The sequence below is a fragment of the Tachypleus tridentatus genome, chromosome 2, assembly GCF_004210375.1.
Source record: "Tachypleus tridentatus isolate NWPU-2018 chromosome 2, ASM421037v1, whole genome shotgun sequence".
NCBI classification, from domain to species: domain Eukaryota; kingdom Metazoa; phylum Arthropoda; class Merostomata; order Xiphosura; family Limulidae; genus Tachypleus; species Tachypleus tridentatus.
The window spans coordinates 48,308,386-48,336,012 of NC_134826.1; the positions used below are offsets into that span (position 1 = coordinate 48,308,386).

Here is a 27,627-nt window from a genome sequence, read left to right on the forward strand (position 1 = left end):
AATATCGGAACCCGGTTTTTTCTAGCGGTGTGAGTCCACGGACACACCGCTGTACCACTGAAGTGCTATTACAAGTAAATATTACCTAGATAAAGAAGTGTAAAAAATAATTAATAACCCAAGCAAATGGAATTATAATCTAATGAACAACTTGTTAAAAACCAATAAAGAAAAAGAATTGTCCAACTAGTCTTTTTAGTTTTCCTAAAATTTCAACAACATTACAAATGTTCAACCAACAATCATATAACGGATTTTTAAACTTCACTTTTGTTTCTGGATTCATAAAACTTAAATCACGAAATAGCGTCTAAACATTAATCCACGTTTTTCATTCGTAAAAGAAAGAAAATAAAATTCAAAACTTCCGGTTGAAGCAACTGGTATTTCCTGTTGGCGCTATCAAACAGCAAGAAATCTTTACTGCAAGAACAGCACTTTCAACCTGATTCGTGATGCAATTTTTTTTTTTTATGAACCTTGTACAAACAAGAACAAATTAGTTGTCACACGTAACTTGTTTACTTATTTTATTTTGGATCTGGTACGATTAAAATATGTCTTGTCTCTGTTTTTTAATTTCACACAAAGCTACACCAGGGTTATCTTCCATAATTTAGTAGTGTAAGACTAAAAAAGTGAGCATATTTGGTGTGACGGGGATTAGGACCCGCCACCCTCAGATTACGAGTCAAGCGCCGTAACTACATGGTTATGCCGGGTCACCTTGTCTCTTTACACGTTTTATTATTAACCCAAATTTTTTGCCTATCCACAAACATTTTTATCCATTAGATAATTCTATTTATCCCACATATGTGTATTATGTCTATTGACACTTATTTGTCTTAAGCTGATGACTTCCTGAGTTGATATAAAGTGACTGAAATGTAAACAGTTGTTTCAAAAAGTGAACATCCTTCCCATAACACTACATAAGTTTATTTGTTGCTAACGTTATAATGAAAAAGACGACAGAAAACCTTAAATTAGGTACAGTTTTGCTTATGTTGCACTGTGAATAAATGTGCAGTATGTCTGTAAAAATGAAAATTATCTAAAGCAAGCGTTAGACCTGCTGCAGATTGTAAAATACAGTAGCTTACATAAGCCTAACATGTCTGAAAATTACAAATATGGTAGGCCTAGCACGTTCAACAACTTCGTAACATACATAGAGAGATGGGGAAGGAAGAAGTGGGAGGGACGTGGCAAGTCCCTCATGTAACCCCTGCTGTTATCCCTAAGGCTCTCTCTAAACCCAATTGTTACAGTTCGGGATGAGTTGGCAGCTGCATGGGTTGATCTTCATACGAAGCCCGAGGGTTTTGTGAAGAGAAACTTAACCCACGACGATGTCTCGTGCAAACCTCACTACACTGAGTTTCTCAACGATATCTCCGGCCGCCATGCAGTGCTCGGAAACGATGTATGGCGCAGGGCCAGGAGCCTGCTGTTTATAGCTGTATAGTACACAAACATACACACACACGCGCAACAACAAGACCGTCAGGGCCAAACGAATAGGTAGCTTTCGCGGGACATCCCGTCGTAATGCCACAGCAAGTATAAAACAGCTGTGTTTAGCTCGTACAATTTGAAGTACCTACTACCAGGGAAGCCAACCAAGTGGAACTCGCACCTTGGATAACATGCATTGACTTTATGTAAAAATAAACTTCTGCTCTTAGATATTAAGAAGAAAACGTCAGAATATATATAGTTTCATTGTGATATGGAAACAGTAACAATGACCTCCCGCCGAGAGTGAAAAAAAAATACTGTGTAACATATATAATTAGGAACACGTAAGTCGCTCCCGTCTTGCCAGCCACGTATGGGCAGAACACAAAGACATGTTCTAATTACATGAATACGGCCTTGAACTTGAGGAAAGTTTGATCATGTAAAGGTTTTTGGTTTTGTTTCGAATTTCGCGCAAAGCTACACGAGGGTCTGCGCTAGCCGTCCCTAATTTAGCAGAGGGGAGGCAGCTAGTCATCATCACCTACCGCAAATTCTTGGGCTACTTTTGTACTAACGAATAGTGGGATTGACCGTGATGTTATAACGCCCCAACGGTTGAACGGGCAAACATGTTAAGTGTGTCGGGAATTCAAACGCACGACCCTCAGATTACGACTTGATCGCTTCAACTACCTAGCCATGCCGGGCCCCGACTAAATGAATAGCACTATTTTCTGTACTAGTTTCAAGTAGCAATAGAGGAAAACAAATCCTACAAAAATGTATGATCGAAAGCATACAGAATAAAAAGGATGCGGAGAACATTTCTTAGAAAATTCGAGAAAGTTCTACCTGTTCTCTTTACTTCAACAATCGGTATTTATGTCAGAACCATAATAATTTCATGTAGCCTTAGACGAAACTAGTGTTACGAGTTTAAGTGGTTCCATTGAAAAAGAGAAAAAAAAGGTTATGCTATGGGTATGAAACGATATCTTTTATTAACGCCTTCATTGCATACAAAAACATTTAAAAAAAATCCATATTAAAATTGAACAGAAGCCACTATATGTTTACATTTATGTAAATAAAGCGACCATTTTCGTTAAACATTTAGAACATAATGCGGCAATAAAAGAATAGATGCACCCATAACCCTCAAAACACAGGATAAACCCACGAATAATCTTCCAAAATCCCAAGTCAAACATAGCTTTAAAAGGATTAGTAATGTTTGGGTAACTTTTAATCATGTTTTGTTCTTTATAAGCGTTTTTATTTCTTATTTCAAAAGAACATCCTTCACTACGATAATCATAATAGACACTTGGAGACTATCTATCCTTCTCTGCTATAATTATTGCAGACACTTAGAGACTATTCTTCATTCTATAATCATTATGGACACTTAGAGACTATCTATCTTTTTCTCCTACAATCATTATGGACACTTTAAATATGTCTAGATTTTCAACTTCTTTCTCTTTTTTTTTGTATTTTACTTTCAATGTTTTCGCGGTAAGTTACACAAGGATTGCCCGTGCATAGCCTTCCATAATTTTGAGCTGATATTTCGGCTACTTTTATCTCACTGAACAATATAATTTATTTGTCAGTTCTCTTATAACACGTGATCCCAAGTGTGAAGCTCGTTTCTGGACAACGGATGCGAGCTTTGATCTTACGGATTTTAGATCAAGGCACACTAATCATAAGCCATACTTAAACTATATTAAAACCTTTAAATGGAGTTCTTTTCACTACTTTGCCATACACACAATATTGTCTTCTTTTATTATTATCTCTAAACTGTATTAAATATCACCAAACCTCACTTTCACTCGATCTTTAATATTTCTGTACCAAGTTAATTCGTTTTACGCACAAAAATTTAACGTGAAATACGTTAAAAACTTTTTTTACCAACATGATAAACTGAAACATTTTTTATCATTATTAATCTGTGGTTATATTAAACTCCTCAAACAACACGCTCAACTCTTTAACCCAGCAAGCTATAAATTCATAGAGAACAAGTAACTCCACTGATAATTTACCGTAGAAGATCGGTTTATCAAAACGCCCACCTCGGTCACGTATATTAAACCTTTTAATTTGTTTTTTCAGAATATATGCTTTGTTTCTATGTTGCCAGTGTGAAATACATGACTTAGTTGCTAAATACGGCGCCAAAGATTATCTGGCTCATGAACCAATACGAAAAAGTGAATGCTGTGGACAGGAGGGTCGAATGCCAAGAAGCTAAGACCTATTTTACTCCCACCCTCGGTCTCCCCTAACTCAGATCAGAACAACACGTAATACGAGAACCCCATGAGTCAAGGAGGGTCAGAGGTCAGATAGGAAGGAAGTAATTTCTCCTTGGCCTAGGGGTCATCTAGGGACTAAGAAGCCCACAGTTTGGAAACAAGTTCAGAACAAGACTTGTACGCGGTAAAAACAACCCCCAATTCGCACTGATAGAAATGCATATTTCAACCTATAAAAAGGAAAACAAAGATGAATGGTTCCTTGTTGCTAACATGTTTTAGGCTTAGTAGGTAACCACATAATTTGTTTCTTCAGTTCTAATAATGAAAGCAAGCATACAATACTTCTTTCGTGTCAGTAGCTAGAACGTTAACAACCACAGCAGCTAGGTTTTATCTAAAACTTTAACAACCCTAATCAGTTGTCTTTTATTAACCTTTTTAAAACACGAAAGATTGACCTTTAACCTGAAGATTTTATAACCTAAGTTATTGATAATCAATTCAATTATTCGACATCCTTTATCTCAAACTTTTACTATCGAAAGTGGTTGGCTTATAGTTACAATTTTTACGAACTCGAGTGGCTGGCCTTTAACTAGGTATTATAAACCCAAAATAATTTATTTTGAACAAACATTTTATAAAACTGAATGAATGGTTCATACTTAAGCTTTCGATATCCCGATTTAATTTATTTTTTTTTTAAACCGCTAGCAACTAGCCTTTAACTAAAACTTTTCCAACCGAAATGACTGGGACTTACTATATGTGTGATATATACGTATTCGTACAAGACGACACTTTTTAAGTATAATGAAACAGAGTTTCACGATTGCTCTGATAGAAAAATAACAAACACAATTGTCATGCACATGTTTAATAGTAAGGGCGGAAAAAGACCATTTGTTAAGGATTTGAACGTTGTTCTAATAAAGAAAGAAAAAGACAATTTGTTGAGGAATTGAACGTTGTTCTAATGAAGAAAGAAAAACAATTTGTTGAGGATTTGAACGTTGTTCTAATGAGAAGAGAAAAACACAATTTGTTAAGGATTTGAACGTTGTTCTAATGAAGAAAAAAAACAATTTGTTGAGGATTTGAACGTTGTTCTAATGAGGAGAGAAAAACACATTTGTTAAGGATTTGAACGTTGTTCTAATAAAGAAAGAAAAAGACCATTTGTTAAGGATTTGAACGTTGTTCTAATAAAGAAAGAAAAAGACCATTTGTTAAGGATTTGAACGTTGTTCTAATGAAGAAAGAAAAACAATTTGTTGAGGATTTGAACGTTGTTCTAATGAAGAAAGAAAAACAATTTGTTGAGGATTTGAACGTTGTTCTAATAAAGAAAGAAAAAGACAATTTGTTGAGGATTTGAACGTTGTTCTAATGAGGAGAGAAAAACACAATTTGTTGAGGATTTGAACGTTGTTCTAATAAAGAAAGAAAAAGACAATTTGTTGAGGATTTGAACGTTGTTCTAATGAGGAGAGAAAAACACAATTTGTTGAGGATTTGAACGTTGTTCTAATGAGGAGAGAAAAGGACCATTTGTTAAGGATTTGAAGTGTTCTAATGAGGACAGATAGTAGCATGTTTATATACATCGAGGATGTAAAATCCAATATTTTTCAATTCTCTTTCCACAGATATGCATGAATCCAACATAGAACAGTTTCATGTTCAAACGAGAACAACATGAACGAAGTGAAAATCAGACCCAGTGTGTATCAAGCACAACACATAAAATCCGAAATGGAAATCAACGCAGATATTACTTGTAGAACGCTTGTCTCTTCATCTGCAATATTTAAATAGCTTTCCGAACCTATTAGTGACTTTTGTATAAACAAATAAACGATAATTTACTTCAACAATAAAAACATGGTTTTAAACGAAAAATTTTAATTTCCAATTCACTAATTTGTAAATTACGTTCCATGCAACAGTCTCAGACCACCCGGAAATATTACTAGAAACCTCTGATAACAAAGCATAGCATTGTTAAGAAGTAAAATAATTTAAAAAATAACATGCAAATTAATTACGATGTTGTTGTTGTTTTTTTAATTTCGTGCAAAGTTACACGAGGGATATTTGCGCTAGTCGTCCCTAATTTAGCAGTGAAAGACTAGATTGAAGGCAGCTAGTCACACCACCCACCGCCAACTCTTTGGGCTACTCTTTTACCAATAAATAGTGGCATTGACTGTAACATTATAACGCCCCTACGGCCGAAAAGGCGAGCATATTTGGTGTGACTGGGATATTAATTACGACAATCCTATGTAACAAGTACCTGGTAATGGTTAAATTAATAATCCTATTCGACATAAATAATGGAATGTATTTAATCATTAATTTGGATACTTCCATTGTTAACAATGTTTTTGCAGTACTAACAAAATATATACTTTCGTTAGTGGTAACAGAACGTAGTAACATATTATACGATAAATCTAGATCTTGAAATACTTATTTCTTTACAAGCGTGTGAACGTATACATGTATTTGAAAAAAAAACTATCCGAATAAAACCACGTTCCCGATAAAAATGTTTTCTCGTTACGTTGTTTGTGATATATAACAAAAGATTGGTTTGTATTATAGCACAACTACGAAAATAACAGGCTTAGCATTAACAGGTTAATAAACAGGTAATGATCAATGGCGAATATAAGAGAAAATTACAAGCTCGATACACAAAGAGGAACAATACACGTCACGTGTGTTGTTAGAGGGTGCTGAAGAATAATGTAATTACAACATCTGGAATATGTGGCTTTCAGTAAGAAGTTCCATAAGCCTTCGTGTAATCCAGGTCCTAACTGTACTCGTACGTAAACCTAACACACCAGAGGTTAGTCTTGTATCGATATAAAACACTGTAAAAGGTTTTACATAAGTTAAAACATCGGGTAGTACGGTGACAGCAGCACCGCACGATAAAATATTTACATACCCTGGGGGGAAAAAAATCGGTTGGCTTGTTTGTTTGTTTTTGAATTTCGCACAAAGCTACTCGAGGGCTATCTGTGCTAGCCGTCCCTAATTTAGTAGTGTAAGACTAGACGGAAGGCAGCTAGTCATCATCACCCACCGCCAACTCTTGGGCTACTCTTTTACCAACGAATAGTGGGATTGACCGTGACATTATAACGCCCCCACGGCTGAAAGGGCGAGCATGTTTGGCGCGACGGGGATGCGAACCCACGACACTCAGATTACGAGTCGCACGCTTTAAATCGGTTGGCATAAAGTTAACCTAATGGACCATACGTGTGTTTCAACTAGAATCAACCTTCATGGACCATACGTGTGTTTCAACATGATAGATATCCATGTTTATAATCTTCAGTACATCAACGGAAGAAAGAACTACAGTACTATGTAAAAGTAAAAACAAAAATATATTATTGTTGTAAACGAATATTTAAAACAATCAAACCAAAACAATTAACAGCAGACAATTAACTTAAAAAACCAACGAAAACGAACAATAAACCTTCAAAACACATGGAATTTCGCTTTCCTCAAATATAAACTCACACATCGAGGTTCATCACAATCCAGTGTATTACATATATATCCTTAGAAAATGGCCAGTCGCCCTGCGTTATAAAACCTTTAATAATATGGGTTTATCTTCCTATAATCAAATAATAAGTTTTGTAAATGTTTATAGGTATGAAGAGCTGTATTTTTGAATCATATATATATGTATATATACAAAAGATGGATCAGGTTGAAGACGAAACGTTATTTATGGTTTTATTAAGATGTTTTCTCACATTTTTCCAGTCAGGTAAACAAATATCAGTAAAATCGATAAATTATTTTCATCATTTTTATTAAAATTATTCTAAAAAACCCAGATGATAATAATCTCCATAAAGGAGGGGCAAAGACCAACGGGAGGGGTCACCTGTTTTAACCACTTGCGCCAATATACAGTAGTGTGTTGTCTGTCAGTTACACAGTGCACACTGAAACGACGTCCATAAGGAACGCTTAACGTTGCAATTTGTACCGCTGTGATGTCAGGAAAACTTGTGCATGCTATGAATAACGAGAATTGTGAACTCTGTAGGATACAATAGGGTACGGAATACGAATTTCAAAAGCAAGAAATAAATATATTTCTTACCCTTAATTTTGGTTTTATTTACTCTTGAAACACTTTCGGAGACGCTTCGAAAGTGATTTAGTAATAGCAACATATTTGTAAACATATAATGGAAATATGTTGTCACAGCTTTAAAATGTTTTTAAAGTAAAAATTACCACCTTAGCATGAAAAGAAGATAGACAGTAATCTGATATTGTGGTATTTCATCATATCCGTCACACATCGGTAAAAATACATACCGATGTATATTGTCATACAGCTTCGCAGTGGTTTTCGCCACCATTTTGTTTTTAAAGTGCTTTGACTGAGAGGTTTTCATAGTGATTAAAATATACACCTCTTTCAAGGTAATTACCAACATTTAAACATCTCTGTTTCGATATCATTAAAACACCTCATTTTAATTTACTTTTGTATTAGTATTTTATTATTATTATGACAAAGATACGAAGGCTCTCTGACCCTAATTTTGAAATATTCACCAGAAAAAAGGTAGCCACAAACCCCAACGCCCACACTATGGGATTGATTGTCATTCTTATAACGCATCCACAGCATAAAGTGTACGGGTACAACGGGCTATTTGTGCTGTGTCCTCCATCGATAATAAAACTCGATTTTAGTGTCATAAGGCCAGGATTTCTTCTTTTTTTTTAATATTAATTTCCATAAATTTTCAAATATTCCAAGTAAGGATTTATTTGTTCCATTTCTACCAATTACACACTTGCGTATTATGTAAGAAATAACTCTGTCTTTAATATTATTATTATTTCCTGTTGTTATATTTCTATAGAATTTTATTCGTACATAACGTGTACTGCCTTTTATTTCCTTTCCACTCAGCATGTACTGCCTTTTATTTTATTTAAATTCAGTATGTACTGCCTTTCATTTTATTTCCACTCAATAAGTACTGCCTTTTATTTTATTTGCATACAGTGTATACTGGGAGAAATACATACGTAAACCTTGGAGCACTGAATCGAAGCCAAAATAGAAGGTTCGTCTGATATTAAAACTCTCTCACATAATAACCTTCTAATTCCAATACCGTGCACTCAATATTGCACACAAGTTTTTTTCCCGTAATAAGTTTTTACATATAACTGTTATAAATATGCTTATACAAAGTTTGTTTGTACGTAGAGATAGGCTAAAGGGATGGCAACATTACCAACCGCCAACTCTTGGGTTACTCTTTTACCTGTGTCCTAGTATAACGCCCACACGGCTTAAATGACGAGCATGAATGATAAATGTATTTGGACCCACAAATCCCGGACTGTCAGTCACGTGTCTCAGTCACTAGGCCATCACGAAAGAGAGACAAGTAACTTTGTTAAAAATATTGTGCAGAGTTAGATACATATATTCTGTGTAGATATAATATGTGCCCGTGTTTGTCCACAAACAATAAGTTACTCAGAATGACCAAATGTACATGCATGTGTAGATACATCTTACACACACTGACACATGCACCCACAAATTTATAATAAAACACATTGGCACTATCCACAGTATACGAGTCGACTGAAGGGTGTATAGACTCTGCACTTTGTGTGTGACATCAACGCATGCACGTGACTTCATTACAGTTACATCTTACACGAAATGACCCTGCGAAGCGTTGTCTAAATGTTTGGAAGACCACGTGCATATTTAAAGTGCACGAGGTGGTCTCCAACATGACCTGCTCAAGTCTACAGGGGGAAAGGAATAGTCAACTACTGAAATTATAGGGTTTAGGTGTAGTTGACCCTTATTTACTTAATGCTACACTATTACACGTGTATTACAGACAATCATCACGATTTTCAAGATATCATGGACACATAGCACCAGGTACGCCCACAAACTTGGAAACAAAAGACAGAAGTACAATTCTTCTCACGGGCTAAAGTAATATGTGACCCGTATGTTCCAGAATGTTTTTTTTGTATTAAAAGGACTTTGATATTTAAACTGAGAATTAATGAAATAAATCGGTTCGTGCATGCACGATGAAATGTTAGAAAGATAATCATACGATAAATGTACTGTACGCCTGTACATATTGTAAACAGACAGTTTATACATAGAGACAGATGATTGTATTGCATTGTTTTTCAATTTCGCGCAAAGCTACTCGAGGTCTATCTGTGCTAGCCATCCCTAATTCAGCAGTGTAAGACTAGAGGGAAGGCAGCTAGTCACCACCCACCGTCAACTCTTGGGCTACTCTTTTAGCAACAAATAGTGGGACTAACCGTAAATTTATAACGCTCCCACGGCTGAAAGGGCGAGAATGTTTGGTGCGACGGGTATTTGAACCTGCAACCCTCAGATTACGAGTCGAACCCCTTAACCCCCCCGGCCATGCCGGACCAAGAGAGGCAGATGATTTCTTGTACATAACTACATGTTCGTTTTCTTTTTTTATGAAAATCAAATACCTTACCACATTGTACAGATCGTACTAATATGTAGGTGTGTGTATATATACATATATATATAAATTTATCCATTTGAAAAATACATATATGTATGTATGTATGTATGTATACAACTGAGTTTTTCATAGAACGAGATATATACATATGTTTATTTGAATAAAAAGAACTGTGGTATATAAATGGAGTTAGGTCAACAATTTAGGCGCATTTTATACATGTGGAAAATGATCATGAAATGGTAAAAAAATTGTCCGCAGATTCCAACAACACCTATACCGTCCAAAACACCTGGTACGTAGATTCGCATTAAGTGCACACGTGCATCTTGCAATGCACTCACTCGTCTTGCCAAAACACACAAACCGTGCTCGTCACTTTACCACATTTGGTTGTCAGAAGTGTACCTGGACTTTCAAATCTTGGTGAAAACGAATCAACTCACTGTATACACGCATATTACGTATATAATATACGCGAAAATAAACATATAGTACAAAGTGTATGGGTCGATGTAAAACCAGTTTCTGACTTGGGTATCCACACCACTTGTATACAGGCCTAATTAATTGACTAGTTTGCAGTAACTAGGCTATCTGTAAATAAATTGCATCTAAAAGCAACATAAACCAGCATCTAGTTTCTCTACCTATCTACACATTTATTTACTGATATGTGTTTTGCCGCTTCACTCCTTACAATCGCTGATAAAACCAGAGACCCCAAGAATTAACGACGGGTGCTGTTGTCTGGCTGCCTACCCACTAACCTCCTAAAATACAACGGTTTAAAACAAAGGACAATTGTGCACAGTTAGCATTCGCGTAGCTTTACGCAAAAATTCAAAAAAATAAATTGTTCCTATATTTTTGGCTTTTGTAAGGACCTGTCATCTCTGAGCTTTCTGCGCATATCTCTAGGAGGGATGAAGATGTGTGTGTGTGTCTGTGGGGGAATATGTGTATAGTGGGAGAAACATGAACAGAGAAACGGGTGCAACGTGTATCACAGAACCTCCCCTGTAATCAGTAACTTTCACTCGTCAACCAAGAGATAACACGTGGAATGTTTATACGTACCAGCCAGTGTCTTCACCTATTCTTCATTTACCAACGTAGACTGACACGGGGTAGAAATATAGTTCCACACGCGTATCTCTCTGGACACTGAGTGCCGCAATTATTACCACTTGGTTCTCATCAATCACCGCAATGTTTTGTTGTTTTTCGGTCCACACGAGCCCTCTACCTGTTCTTAGCTGACGTAACGTTCACTCCCGAACGGTCTTCCACTCTCAACTTTTTAGCATATTTATATACCCGAATTTCCATTTAAAATCATTATCACTTATACGTTGAATCTGTTTCGATGTTTTGAATTACAGCTATAGAATTTATAGAATGAGATAGTTAATTTATCAAGCTGATAATAACACTAAACCACGTGCACTGTTCGCTTCCTTTGTTAAACCTTGACTTTAATCAAAATAATCATATCGAAATTGTCATTTAATCGATACTAAATTACTAATTCCACACAGTAGAGCCAAGTGTACTAAAAAATACAAAGACAACTTTAATATGACATTTTTTTCCCATTAAATTAATCGGCTTTAAGATTCAGTAAGCGTAATAAATAGTATAACATGATATTTGTGTGTGTGTGTGTATATATATATATCTGTGTGTAATATATGTACCTAAAATACAACACGCAATATAACACATAGGGTCATATTCACAAGTCCCCCTAAACAATTAAATCCCAAAACTGTATTATTCAATAACAAAACAACTTTCGCGGTTCCACAATTGTAATTAAATTAGACACGAACGTAGTTTACACTAATTTAAAACTCGTGGCTTTATCAATCTCATCCAGGTTTATTTTACAAATTAATTTTCAAGTTCTAGTGCACGTTCACGTAACTATTATACATGTTGCAATACGACCTTAAGACGTAACTGCACTATTTGTTTCCGCAAAGGCCGACAGACATGGCCTTCTTTCGACACGGGGATGAACACGAATTCGCTCCGTCACCAAGATGACTTGCGTCGGCATCTTTTACCGAGTTCTCGGTAGCGACCTTCATTAATTCATACTGACAGCCATATGCAATTAGTGTTATTCATTAAGATTAATATTACGCGTACAAGTTCGCGGACGCAGAAACGGAAAAAAATGAGTTTGTAAACAGCCACAAGACAATAATGTAAATTCTCCATTTATTAAGCCATGTAATTCTATTTTTGGAGCAGTGGTTTGTTTGTTTGTTTGTTTTTTCTACGCTACACTACAGTAAAAACATGGAATTTCTTCCGTTTTATTTGTACAACGTACAGTTCAACATAATGTTACGTTTATTAGGCCTTAGATGGAAAGTTCACTAACCAACAGTGTTAAACTACAGCCATAAGATTTAAGAAACAACAGATATAAACGGTTGCAAGAGTGTAGGAAAGCTATTTCCAAGTTATTGTTCCAAAGAAGAGCTGATCAGGTTTTATATTTTGATCATTAAAGCTCAGAATGGAGAACACAGTGATGGAAGGAACACGTCTAAATTACACTATTTAAAATGTCCACGTATACGTCAACAACACTGTATGTCTTCTGTTTTACTGATCGAATTTGTTGTTTCATTCTACATAGAACACACCCTCACACCACAACATCTCGCTCTCTTCATTTCTATTTCTATATCTATTGTTACTTCTTCATTTTATTTCTTTATGTAAGACTGGCGAATGAAGGATAAGAGTGATAGACAGTGTATCCCCACCGCAATGTGGGACCTACTTCCGCAGTCACCTCCAAAACCTAGTGTACATTTTATATCACACATTATGGCTTGTACTCTGGGAATTTTTAAATTAGTGCAGCGTTTTTGTTTTTTATTTTTTAAATTTATTTTTGTTTGGGCTTGTTTTTTGAGTTATAACAAACTAATATATATATATATATATATAGTACTTAAAAATTTAAATCCATTCGCCAATGGTTTGTTCTAACACTCATATATATATACCGCAGTTGAACCGTATAAGACTAGATCTAAATATCTCTTCCATTAATACAATCAAATTCGTCCCGCACACTTCAAAGTGCGCATGTGCTGTTAATACGTTACCTCACTAAACAAGTCACTTGGTGTTATACTGATACACAAATGTAAAACTGAATACATAAATATTACAAAAGTGTGCGTATATATATATACGTATCACGCACAAGTATCTCATTTATTATATTAACGCAATTATAATTGTAAAAATGTAAAACTGAATACGTAAATATCACAAAAGTGTGCGTATATATATGTATCACGCACAAATATCTCATTTATTAAATTAACGCAATTATAAATGAATGCCACCTAGCGTCATGTTGACATATTTTGATACTTTTCTTCCTTGTTTGAAATCCTTTTTTATATCTAGCTTTTGTGGTTTTTAAATATTCTCTTCGGCAATAAGAATATTACCGTTAAATGCAACTACTTAAAAATAAATTAGTGATTTTGCCCAATTTTGAGTTGAAAATGTATATGAAAATTGAACTTATTTGTAGCGATTATTAGGACAAAATTACAAGTTTATTTATATGTATGGATAAACACGTATTTATTTCTGTGTATATATGAATTTATGTTTCCAGAAATCTTACAAATGGAACCATTCTCCGGTTTTTGGTGTACGATAAGGAAAAGATCCCTGCCCAGCGGACCGATGAAAAGTCTCGTGGGTGTAACTGCGAGTTGGCTTTAACCATCGGATGCGTATAAACACATTCTCCTGGCAGTGCAAAATGGACGGAAACACACTGTGTCTATATGTATATATACATACATCCGTTGGTGAAGGAACACACTTAATGCATAACATATTTTTATTGTAAATTATCAGCATCATTGTCATATCTAACGTATCATATCTATAAATATTTTTCGATCAAAAATACATTGCAATTTCGATGCATTTTTAACATGATATTTTTACAAAAAAACGTACTCATGGAGAACCAAAAAAATATTATCCTAATTAAAACAATAAGCAACAGTGTTGAGACACGACAAAATATTATCCTAATTAAAACAATAAGCAACAGTGTTGAGACACGACAAAATATTATCCTAATTGGATCAATAAGCAACCGTGTTGAGACACGACAAAATATTATCTTAATTAAAACAATAAGCAACAGTGTTGACACACGACAAAATATTATCCTAATTAAATCAACAAGCAACAGTGTTGAGACACGACAAAATATTATCCTAATTAAAACAATAAGCAACCGTGTAGAGACACGACAAAATATTATCCTAATTAAAACAATAAGCAACAGTGTTGAGACACGACAAAATATTATCCTAATTAACACAATAAGCAACAGTGTTGACACACGACAAAATATTATCCTAATTAAAACATTAAAAAAAGTGTTGAGACATGACAAAATATTATCCTAATTAAATCAATACGCAACCGTGTTGAGACACGACAAAATATTATCCTACTTAAATCAATAAGCAACCGTGTTGAGATACGACAAAATATTATCCTAATTAAAACAATAAGCAACCGTATTGAGAGACGACAAAATATTATCCTAATTAAAACAATAAGCAAGTGTTGAGACACGACAAAATATTATCCTAATTAAAACATTAAACAACAGCGTTGAGACACAACAAAATATTATCCTAATTAAGACAATAAGCAACAGTGTTGACACACGACAAAATATTATCCTAATTAAATCAACAAGCAACAGTGTTGACACACGACAAAATATTATCCTAATTAAATCAATAAGCAACAGTGTTGACACACGACAAAATATTATCCTACTTAAATCAATAAGCAACCTTGTTGAGACACGACAATATATTATCCTAGTTAAAACTATAAGCAACCGTGTTAAGACACGGCAAAATAATATCCTAATTAAATCAATAAGCAACCGTGTTAAGACACGACAGAGTATTATCCTAATTAAAACAATAAGCAACCGTGTTGAGACACGACAAAGTATTATCCTAATTAAAACAATAACCAACAGTATTGAGACACGACACAATATTATCCTAATTAAAACAATAAGCAACAGTGTTGACACACGACAAAATATTATCCTAATTAAATCAACAAGCAACAGCGTTGAGACACGGCAAAATATTATCCTAATTAAATCAACAAGCAACAGTGTTGAGACACGGCAAAATATTATCCTAATTAAATCAACAAGCAACAGTGTTGAGACACGGCAAAATATTATCCTAAGTAAAACAATAAGCAACCGTGTTAAGACACGACAAAATATTATCCTAAGTAAAACAATAAGCAACCGTGTTAAGACACGACAAAATATTATCCTAATTAAAACAATAAGCAAGTGTTGAGACACGACAAAATATTATCCTAATTAAAACAGTAAGCAACCGTGTTGAGACACGACAAAATGTTATCCTAATTAAAACAATAAGCAACAGTGTTGACACACGACAAAATATTATCCTAATTAAATCAACAAGCAACAGTGTTGACACACGACAAAATATTATCCTAATTAAATCAATAAGCAACAGTGTTGAGACACGACAAAATATTATCCTACTTAAATCAATAAGCAACCTTGTTGAGACACGACAATATATTATCCTAGTTAAAACTATAAGCAACCGTGTTAAGACACGGCAAAATAATATCCTAATTAAATCAATAAGCAACCGTGTTAAGACACGACAGAGTATTATCCCAATTAAAACAATAAGCAACCGTGTTGAGACACGACAAAGTATTATCCTAATTAAAACAATAACCAACAGTATTGAGACACGACAAAATATTATCCTAATTAAAACAATAAGCAACCGTGTTGAGACACGACAAAATATTATCCTAATTAAAACAATAAGCAACAGTGTTGAGACACGGCAAAATATTATCCTAATTAAAACAATAAGTAACAGTGTTGACACACGACAAAATATTATCCTACTTAAATCAACAAGCAACAGTGTTGACACACGACAAAATATTATCCTAATTAAATCAATAAGCAACAGTGTTGACACACGACAAAATATTATCCTAATTAAATCAATAAGCAACAGTGTTGACACACGACAAAATATTATCCTAATTAAATCAATAAGCAACAGTGTTGAGACACGACAAAATATTATCCTACTTAAATCAATAAGCAACCTTGTTGAGACACGACAAAATATTATCCTAGTTAAAACAATAAGCGACAGTATTGAGACACGACAAAATATTATCCTAATTACAACAATAAGCAACCGTGTTGAGACACGGCAAAATATTATCCTAATTAAAACAATAAGCAACAGTGTTGAGACACGACAAAATATTATCCTAATTAAAACAATAAGCAACAGTGTTGAGACACGACAAAATATTATCCTAATTAAAACAATAAGCAACAGTGTTGAGACACGACAAAATATTATCCTAATTAAAACAATAAGCGACAGTATTGAGACACGACAAAATATTATCCTAATTACAACAATAAGCAACCGTGTTGAGACACGGCAAAATATTATCCTAATTTAAACAATAAGCAACAGTGTTAAGACACGACAAAATATTATCCTAATTAAAACAATAAGCAACCGTGTTGAGACACGGCAAAATATTATCCTAATTAAAACAATAAGCAACAGTGTTGAGACACGACAAAATATTATCCTAATTAAAACAATAAGCGACAGTATTGAGACACGACAAAACATTATCCTAATTACAACAATAAGCAACCGTGTTGAGACACGGCAAAATATTATCCTAATTTAAACAATAAGCAACAGTGTTGAGACACGACAAAATATTATCCTAATTAAAACAATAAGCAACAGTGTTGAGACACGACAAAATATTATCCTAATTAAAACAATAAGCAACAGTGTTAAGACACGACAAAATATTATCCTAATTAAAACAATAAGCAACAGTGCTGAGACACGACAAAATATTATCCTAATTAAAACAATAAGCAACAGTGCTGAGACACGACACAATATTATCCTAATTAAAACAATAAGCAACAGTGTTGACACACGACAAAATATTATCCTAATTAAATCAACAAGCAACAGCGTTGAGACACGGCAAAATATTATCCTAATTAAATCAACAAGCAACAGTGTTGAGACACGGCAAAATATTATCCTAATTAAATCAACAAGCAACAGTGTTGAGACACGGCAAAATATTATCCTAATTAAAACAATAAGCAACCGTGTTAAGACACGACAAAATATTATCCTAATTAAAACAATAAGCAAGTGTTGAGACACGACAAAATATTATCCTAATTAAAACAATAAGCAACAGTGTTGAGACACGACAAAATATTATCCTAATTAAAACAATAAGCAACAGTGTTGAGACACGACAAAGTATTATCCTAATTAAAACATTAAACAACAGTGTTTAAACACGAAAAAGTATTATCCTAATTAAAACATTAAACAACAGTGTTGAGACACGACAAAATCCAAACCTAATTAATACAATAAACAACAGTGTTGAGACACGACAAAATCTAAACCTAATTAATACAGTAAACAACAGTGCTGAGATAAGAGAAAATCTTATCCTGATGAATCCAATAAACAACAGTGTTGAGACACAGCAAACTCTAAGCCTAATTAATACAATAAACAACAGTTCTGAGACACGACAACATTTTATCCTAATTAATACAAAAAGCAACAGTGTTGAGACACGACAAAATATTATCCAAATTAACACAATAAACAACAATGTTGAGACAAAAAAATTTTTAACCTAATTAATATAATAAACAACAATGTTGAGGCACGACAAAATATTATTCTAATTAAAACAATAAATAATAGTGTTGAGACACGAAAAAATGAAAAAAATCGCAAATATAAAGACTATATTATTATAAATCTTGACAACAGTAAAACAAGGAACGTTTTCATATACTTTTAATATGAGAAGATAAATATGAAATCAGTGATTTGTAATGTTCTTCTTGCGGCAAAAAGTGTTAAGGTTCATTCAGTTGTCACTACCATTCTAGAATAATGAGGGCTATAGGTGTCAAGATAATTTTCTATCTATGTTCACGCTACTATAAAATTCAGAGTGGATAAACACGATTAAAAGCTTTTTGGTAAAAGCTTTATAAAATAATCTATATATTATTAAAATAACAGAATCACGAAAAAAAACTGTTAAAGTAAACAAAAAAACGAAACTCGACATATAAATAGATACGTCTTACTTGAAGATCAAAAGTTTAATCCATAGGGTAAAAAAAATAGTCAAAACCAGGTGACAGTAAACAGATTTATCATAAAACAAAAACACCAAAGGCTTGCTTATTCCACAATTTCGAACAAAACTACTCAATGAGTGCTATCTGCGAATAGGTGTAGTTGTTGCTCAGCAAAAAAGCTGCATAGTGGGCTATCTTTGCTCTGCCCAGCTCGGGTATGGAAACCCGTTTTTTAGCATCATAAACCTAAAGACTCATCGCTAAGTCATTGAGGGCAACTGTGCACAACATACCCTCATTTTCTTAGACTAGAGAAAAGATAGCTATCCATCAGCATCCCCCGCCAACCCTTGGCTGATCAAAGGTCAGATTCTGACAGTCAATATTATAACGCCCCCAACCCTAACGTAAGCGAGTTTTTTTTCAGCAACGGGTCACGAACCATAAATATACGGAGTACTAGTACGCGCGTGCTAACTACTTATCCATTCTGGACTGATTTAAATAATAACATTATGCTGAAGTCTAAAGTATTCATTACTAACTAAAGCCTAAAATTTTTTTTCTAGGAATAAAGAATCGTTCAAAATATGATATTAATGAGTTTAAGAAGTAGGAAGCTGATACTAGTGTGTATTTTAAGATACTATTGGTCAAGTAATGTTTACAAACGTGAATGGATTTTGTCCATTGCAGATCCGATGAAATAAACCGACCGGTCATTATTTCACTTTGTCAGTATTTTGTTTGTTTGTGCAGAATTAAGCACAAAGCTACACAAGGCGCTATCTGTGCTCTGCCCGCCACGGATATTGAAACCCAGTTTTTAGCGGTGTGAGTCGGCGGGAAAGGCCGCTGTGCCATTGGGGGGCTTATCGGTATTTAGAAAATCGAAACTTCCTACCAGAAGGTAACGACTGAAACCATCCTATTTGTTGCTGGTGTGCAGCAAGGTAGCATAGCATTTGTCAATGTTGCTGTTTATATATTTTTTATTCTTATTTACGAAAATATAATGAATTCATATTTCTATATAACTAGGGAACCAAACTGACGTTATATGTTGAAATTTAACACGTCTTTCATACACAATCCGCAGTATTGGACAATATTTCATTTGTTCAGTTATTTCGATACGTTAAGTTTTCCTAGTTTTTAAAATGAAACTGTAAAACTTACCTACATCATGCTCATAAAGAGGTTTTTAAACATAACTGCTTATAATTTAATATATGTATATCCTGGTTTGGCACTCTAATTAAGAGAAACATTAACACATTTTTTTAAATGTATGAAACAAAATATTCATTGTGTAATTCTACCCGAAAATTACGTTTTCCAGTAACCGCAAATAAACAGCGCGAATTTTAGGAAACATAGAAATATTAATTAAATTATAATTTTAGTATTTTTCTATATAATAATTCGTAAAACTTCCGAATGGCGATAGATTGTCGTACACTGGACTTACTCCAGATCACTTCAGACCAGTGAAATGGTTTTCAAAGTGAGGTTTGATGACTACTGTAGATTCGCGGACTGGACCAAAATGCAAGTGACAGAAGATGTAGCGTCATCCTTTTCATTAATTTTGGTGAGTGTATGTGCGTTTCTTATAGCACAAAGCCACATCAGGCTATCTTCTATATCTACCGAGGGAAATCGAACCACTGATTTTAGCGTTGTAAATCTGTAGGCTTATTGCTGTATAAGGGGTGAACAATTCTGGTGAGATTTTTTGTTTGTTTTTCTTGTGTTTTTGCGGTGGTAAGTGAAAACGGTGAGTTAGGGCTGGTTACGTAATCTGGGGATATTTTGCGCTGCCGAAGCAGGCTGCAGACGAAAGGGATCGAGAACCACCGAACTAGTTAGAAACGGAAACTTACGGATACATTGTTGTGAAATCTGTCTTGCAGATCGACGTGACCGTGTGTGAGGCGGCATGCGATGTGATGTGTTTGTTTTGAATTTCGCGCAAAGCTACATGAGAGTTATCTACGCTAGCCGTCCCTCATAGGACAGTGAAAAACTAGAGGAAAGACAGCTAGTAATCACCACCAACCACCGCCAACTCTTGGGCTATTCTTGTACCAACGAATACTACAATTGACCGTCACATCATAACGCTCCCACGGCTGAAAGGGAGAGTTTGTTTAGTGGAACGAGGATTCGAATCCGAGATCCTCAGATTACGAGTCAAGAGCCCTAACCTCCTGACAGTGCCGACCCTCGTGTGACGTGTTACGACTGTAGACAGACTACAGCAAGGATATGATAACCAATATCCGTGCCAAACTAGTCTACACATCCAGTTTCACAACACTTACAATAAAATTTCAAAATAGCATTTCTAACAAACCCCAGATTATCATATATAATTGGTTCTAGTTGCTTTATCAAATGTTCTGGGATACACGTGGTCGTAAGCGTTTCATATTCGCAAAACGTCAAAAAACTCATTTATATAAATACTGACTGACATCTAACACTTACAATGCTAAAATCATGGGTTTGATTCCCTGCGGTGGACACAACAGATATTCCAATTTAGTTTTTATCTAAAACAAACAAACAGACGTCCAAGGTAAAGAGTCAAATGGAAACATTTATGCATTTATCATCTAAGCCTCTCGCGATAAAATTAGTTCTACTAAACTTCAAGAAACGATACTCACATTTAACAATAAACATTTCTCTCACTTAACTGTAATTCAATTCACTGTTCCCAAAAGTATACTTCAGCAACGAATTAGGTTACTAACAGAGCAGACGAACCTCGTATTCGCAGGTACATTGACGCCATAACAGCTGGGATTAAACGTATTTTCCCCCATCATGGAGAATTTAATAATTGAATTTAGATCAACAACAAAAGATGATTGTGTGTTTAAATATTAGTGAAGACTTTCTATAGTGCATAACCTATGTTTTATCTGGATCGTTGAAATTTGAAACTTAAAATAAAAATTATATCCAAATGATTACTTATTGCTCTGAAGTACACACTTCAATACTTCTATAGCACTTTAGCCATTGACTTTAATCTGTAAAATCATCATAACTTTATTTGAGAAAAAAAAAAAAGGATGGAGAGAACAAAGAAATTCCTGGTTCGGTGTTTTACAGATATATACACGCCCCCAGTGGTATGTCTGTGGACTTATAACGCTAAAAACCGTGCTTCGATACCTGTGGTGGGCAGAGCACAGATAGCCCATTGCGTAGCATTGTGCCTAATTAAAAAAAACAAGACAGATATTTAAAACGCGAACAGCCTATAGGCAAAAAGTGCTGGTTGTTAAAAACAAAAGGTGGAAATGGACGTAAATTATTGGTAACTAGTTAACTGGAGACTTTTGGACAATCTAATTATGTATACTATCTCGATAATAAATCATTACTTAATACGCAGACTTGTTTCATCAGATGGTGAAAAAAAATAACAAGATTTCATTCTTTTAAATACGAATTTCACATTCGCTCCGAACGTGTGTAAGCTAGGACTGGTTTGTTTGTTTGTTTTGAATTTCGTCCAAAGCTACACGAGGGCTATCTGCGCTAGCCGTCTTTAATTTTGCAGTGTAAGACTAGAGAGAAGGCAGCTAGTCATTGTCACCCATCGCCAACTGTTGGGCTACTCTTTTACCAACGAATGGTGGGATTGACCGTAACATTATAACGCCCCCACGGCTGAAAGGGCGAGCATGTTTGGTGTGACGGGGATTCTAACTCGCAACCCTCGGATTACGAGTCGAGCGCCTTAGCCACCTGGCTATGCCGGGTCATGCTAGCTAGGATCGCGAATTTTTGTTTCTTCAGAGTATGTGATTTATGTTCATCAGTTGAGTAATGGAACAAGAATTACAACATATTGCGCACCACCAGGTGGCACAGCTGTATGTCAGCTGAACTTACAACGATAAAATCCAAGTTTCGATACCTGTGGTTGACATAACACAGATAGTCCATTGTGTAGCTTTGTGGTTAACTGCAAAAACACAAACGACAACAATAACCATTTTAACATAAAAACAGGTGTATTAGTAATTTCATTAGCTTGGGAATTTTATTTACCTTCGTAAGAGTAAGTTTATGGGTCTAAAAGGAGTTCTTAAAACAAATCTGCGTTTCCAAAAGAAAAGCTTTTCTCAGAACTTGGACAATTGTAACGCAAAATAAAGAAAGAGAGAGTTTCTTAACCTGAAGATGACCTAGGACACTGACTTATCCAACTTGTAAGTGGTGTCTTTTTACGGGTCACTCTCAGAATTATTTTCAGAAGCCCTTACAAACTTTGTTATCGTTTTCTATTAAAGAGATAGAACTTCCAAACTAGTAAAAATCACTAACCGTCTATAAACATCCCTCTAGACCCAGCATGGCAAGATTGTTAAAGCACTCAACTCGTAATCTGAGGGTCGCGGGTTCAAATCCCCGTCACACCATACATGCTCGCCATTCCAGCCGTGAAGGCGTTATAATGTGATGGTCAATCCCACTATTCGTTGGTAAAAGAGTAGCCCAAGAGTTGGCGGTGGGTAGTGATGACTAGCTGCCTTCCCTCTAGTCTTACACTGCTAAATTAGGGACGGCTAGTACATTAGCCCTCGTGTAGCTTTTCGTGAAATTCAAAAACACACAAACAAACAGCTTCCACTTAAAGAAGTCTGAATTTACAAAAAACCCAGAACTTCTTGCCATAAGGTCAATATATCCACGAGTCTTTAAGTTATTACTGAGAACCTAAATAAATACGAAGGTATGGGAAAAATTTGTTTGTTTGTTTTATTATTATATACAAAGCTTCACAAAGAGCTAACTCTACTGTGCCTATCAAAGGTATTAAAACATGGTTTCTATCTTTATAAGACCGCTGTGCTACTGGTGGGGTGGGGGGTAAACATTAATGAAGACAAATGTATCACAGATATTAAAAATATTTTTTAGCCCATATCATTTGCCATATCAAGGCGTTGGGACAAAATATCTATTAATATTATTAAAAAAGTGGTATAGGTGTGTTTGTATTTTCTTATAGCAAAGCCACATCGGGCTATCTGCTGAGCACGCCAAGGGAAATCGAATCCCTGATTTTAGCGTTGTAAATCCGTAGACTTACCGCTGTACTAACGGTTGGGGGGGGGGGCAAAAGTGGTATACTTAACGTATCATAAACAGAAGTTTTCAGAATAATGATACTGTCATTACCGTTACATTCTAGCCGTCAGTAAAGAATGTATTTACACGTTTTGAATTGCCAGACATAAAATACACGAATCATAACACACAAATGTAGATGCGCATGTGACTTTTAATTGGAAAGATTTTCTTTTTATATATCATAATTTCTCCTGGAAGTTGGAAAAATCACACCATTTCTAGTTTTGTCTTCTAAGACTAAACATTTACAATTCCGATTCAAAATATTTTATGTTAGTTATTTCATAAAAATGTGTATTTCAGCGTACACAATCGGTTTCTATGTACATATTAACACCGAGTTCTTCTTAGGGGTTTTATTATAGCTAGTTTTGGCCACCAGGTGACTGTTGTTGTGTGTGTTTGTAATTAATCTGAAGCTACACAATGAGCTATGTGTGTTTTGTTCACCACGGGTATCGAAACTCGGTTACTAGCGTTGTAAGTCCGCAGACATGCCGCTGTGCTACCGGGTAGCCAGCTGGCTGTAACAGGTTGAATTCCGCAATTACTTAGCGCCATATTTTCCCAGATGTTTATCGAAAGACAATTGTGTTACGTTCGAAATAGTGCTGCACGAAAGTTTCTTAATTACAGATAGAAAGAAATATATACATACATACAGAACGCTTTAACATGACATGGAGGTAATTTAAGAGGATTAGCTTAAAGCAAATGTATTGAATGTTATAATGTGAACGTTTTAATTATGCTATAATTGTAAACAAACACACAGACCTATTAACTTTGTGTTTTATCTATAGCTAGATACATATTCTCGACCGCAAAACACTACCACTTGTATTTTTAACATGATAAACACTAACAGAAATTGCAAGTTGATACAATTAATAAAACTATCTCCGTTTGAACTTGTTTGTTCTGGCTAGTTTTTGGCTTTTCATAGTGTTACAGGTTTGCTTGTTGTTGTTTCTAATAGGTATCTCGGTTTGGGGAATCTTCCTTTCTACATTTATGTACAGTTATACTTATGAAAGGTTTACAAAATTTGCTTTTGTGGTTTTCACTCTTTTTAAAAATCACCGTTTTAAGTAATACGTTAATACATCTTAATCATTAAAAATTCATTCTTAGATATGAATCTTTGTAATTAAATTATTCTTTACCATGACGCAAAATAACGAGATATATTATATTCTGATAAGTTTGTTGTTTTGTTTTACTGGAAGTTTTTCTAGAAACGAGAAAATATAATGATAAAACTGCGAAAGTTTTCACTTATAAATATTGCCACAAGATGGCGATAGGCATGAGGCATCGTCTGCGATGCTGAGCCTCGAATGAGGGAAAATTTTGAATATACAGACCTGTTTTTTCCTTTATTTCACATAGAACGCTGAAGAGGGCTGGCTTCATTCGATGGCAGTTAAGCGTATGTTTCCTGTAATAAAGGAAATAATCTTGAATTTTCTATGCCTAAGTTAAAGCTTCAAAAAATTAGCAACAATAAACGAAACATCATGCAGAGCAAGGCTAGAGTAGTTATTCGTAGCGGAAAATACCGCGAACGTACCTCGCTTGAGCTTCGTCGAGACTCTGGTCCGTGATGTTCATGATCTGTTGGAGTATTTCGGATATATCATGCTTACGAGGTTCCTGGTCCGATGTAAGCTGTTGATTTGTAGGATCCATACCATAAGTGTGTTGAGGCACTATATGACCTCCCATACTGACCGTGGGATGCATCATTGTTCGCTGATCGTCCATGCTTCAACACCACCGTACAGACACAACGGCGTGGCTGTCGGTCTAGCGAAGGTCATACACTGTCTCCAACATAAACGTTTCACCACAGCACAGGCGCACGACTATCCGTAAAACTACGAGTTTTACACACGTTATTAGAAACCACTACGATTGACTGTTTTGATAGGAATACTTTTTGACGTCCACCGAGAGACTTCAGGGTGGGTTGAACGATAATGCCAGTCAAGACACTTCACCATAAAAGATGAGCGTCTGTTGTGACGAAATCAACGTCAGCTCTCAATTTTAACCAATCAGAGTCGAATATGAGACTCACATTTCAGCCTCAGATGGATGTCAATCACTGTACTTAGCATTAGAAACTATCTACACTAGCTCCGCCCTATGGTGTGATTGATGACAAAAGAACTTTATGATATTTCGTTTTGCACATGCGTAATATTTTGAAATTAAATTAATACTAGATTTAATTGATTTTAGTAAAATAATTAGAATCAGAGGATATGAATTTTATAAAGTGTATTTTAACACGTTTGGAATGAAAATGAGGTAAAACGTAAAACAACATTTAGTTTATACGAGTCCCGGTATAGAACTTTTAAAGCGTGGAATATATACTTCTGTTTTTCTTTCGTGCATACAATCCATACGCCAAAATTGCAAGTCGTCTAGCTAGAAAAGTTAGTAAATATGATTTTTTGTCCATAATGAGATAATATTAATTTCTTTAATCATATAATACAATTGTTATATTTGTATGCACATCCAAAACGCTACAAAGGACATTCTGTCTTTTGGACGTCAAGGTGGGAGTGGTCAGGAATGTAACATTGGTACTTCATCAAATAAATGTAATTTAATAGACTAGCGTGAGCTTATTACACACTTTTACTTAAAAACTGGGAGTTATTTTTAAATGAAAGACATAAAATGTATTATAATATCTTAACCATTTCTTATATATTAATATAAAAGTAAAATGTATATAATACCCAAGAATTTTCATCTAAGGCAGAAGAGCTGATATCTTGCAAAAAAAATTATATCTTCTTTAGGAAACAATACTTATTGATCAATCCATTAATAACTGCCGAAAACATCAAAATAATACTAATTTATAATTTTAATTATCAAATAAAAATAAGAATGACAAAAACTCAGAATTGTTTGAAGAATGCCATCTATCGAGTAGAAAGTGTATACTATTTATTCCAGGCATATAAAATAAAAGTCGCATATGTGAACTACAATTGGTTGTACGAATTTACTATGTAATTCTAAATAAGTAGTATATTTCCATCTTATAGTTTATTGTATAGTGTATATCATTAATACATTCATATTTTTCGTTACTTATTATAGACATCATCCGGTGGCAATGGAGCCGTAAGATTTTAAAACTTATGGAACTATTAGTATTACTAATACTGTTAGTGAGACTATTTTTACTAACCTTTGAAAGTTTAATAATAGTTTTCAATATCAGTTGTGATAGGATCACTCATAGTGAGAGACTAGGTTTCATGATATTAGTTAAAGAAGAAAATTTATCAGTCACGTTTATCGAACACATTGTGAAACGTTGTCAGTTTATAGGCTAAATAGCATCTATCACCATCACTTCATTTAATTACTAAGTTACTTTAAAAATCCTTACTGAGGTTTGAATTTAAAATATTGAATGGCAGTGAAACCTGTGAGCTATTTTTAAAGCTAATATTCTGTTACTTTTAGCTTAGTTACAAATACTGTCGAAGCAGACATGCCCTGACTACTGTATTTTGTTACTTAATCGTACCTATATTATAGTAACCCAAAATTTAGGCTACTAATCTACTTTTATCTTCGCTTTTACTTTCTTACTCTAGTTAGATTCAGAAGCGCTTAAAGCTTATATAATTGGATAAGGTATTCACTTCCTCTGTGTAATATATATACTAAAAATATATATAAAATGTCATTTTTATTGTGAACCAAAGGTGTTTTTTCTTTAGTAAATGTGTACAGATACGTTTTTAAAAATGACGTACAAGTATTTGTGTTTGTTCAGCGTACCTTTCGATACTGACAGTATATAGGTAAATCTTATTTTTTTGTAAATTAGTAATTGAAA

At 34.5% G+C, this 27,627-nt stretch overlaps 1 protein-coding gene across 6 annotated transcripts in view; it reads right to left on the minus strand.

Moving 5' to 3' along the window:
• The window catches only part of LOC143243050 (homeobox protein extradenticle-like), a 227,750-nt gene extending 201,960 nt beyond the window's left edge, over positions 1–25,790 (minus strand). For all 6 annotated transcript variants that reach the window (XM_076486761.1, XM_076486750.1, XM_076486728.1 and 3 more), the window contains exons 1-2: positions 25,321–25,790; positions 25,115–25,188 (exon numbers count right to left, since the gene is read on the minus strand). In XM_076486761.1, the coding sequence (XP_076342876.1) occupies positions 25,115–25,188; positions 25,321–25,514 (268 nt within the window). In that variant the 5' untranslated portion in view covers positions 25,515–25,790. The remainder of the gene's footprint in view (positions 1–25,114; positions 25,189–25,320) is intronic.
• Between the last annotated feature and the right edge of the window lie 1,837 nt (positions 25,791–27,627).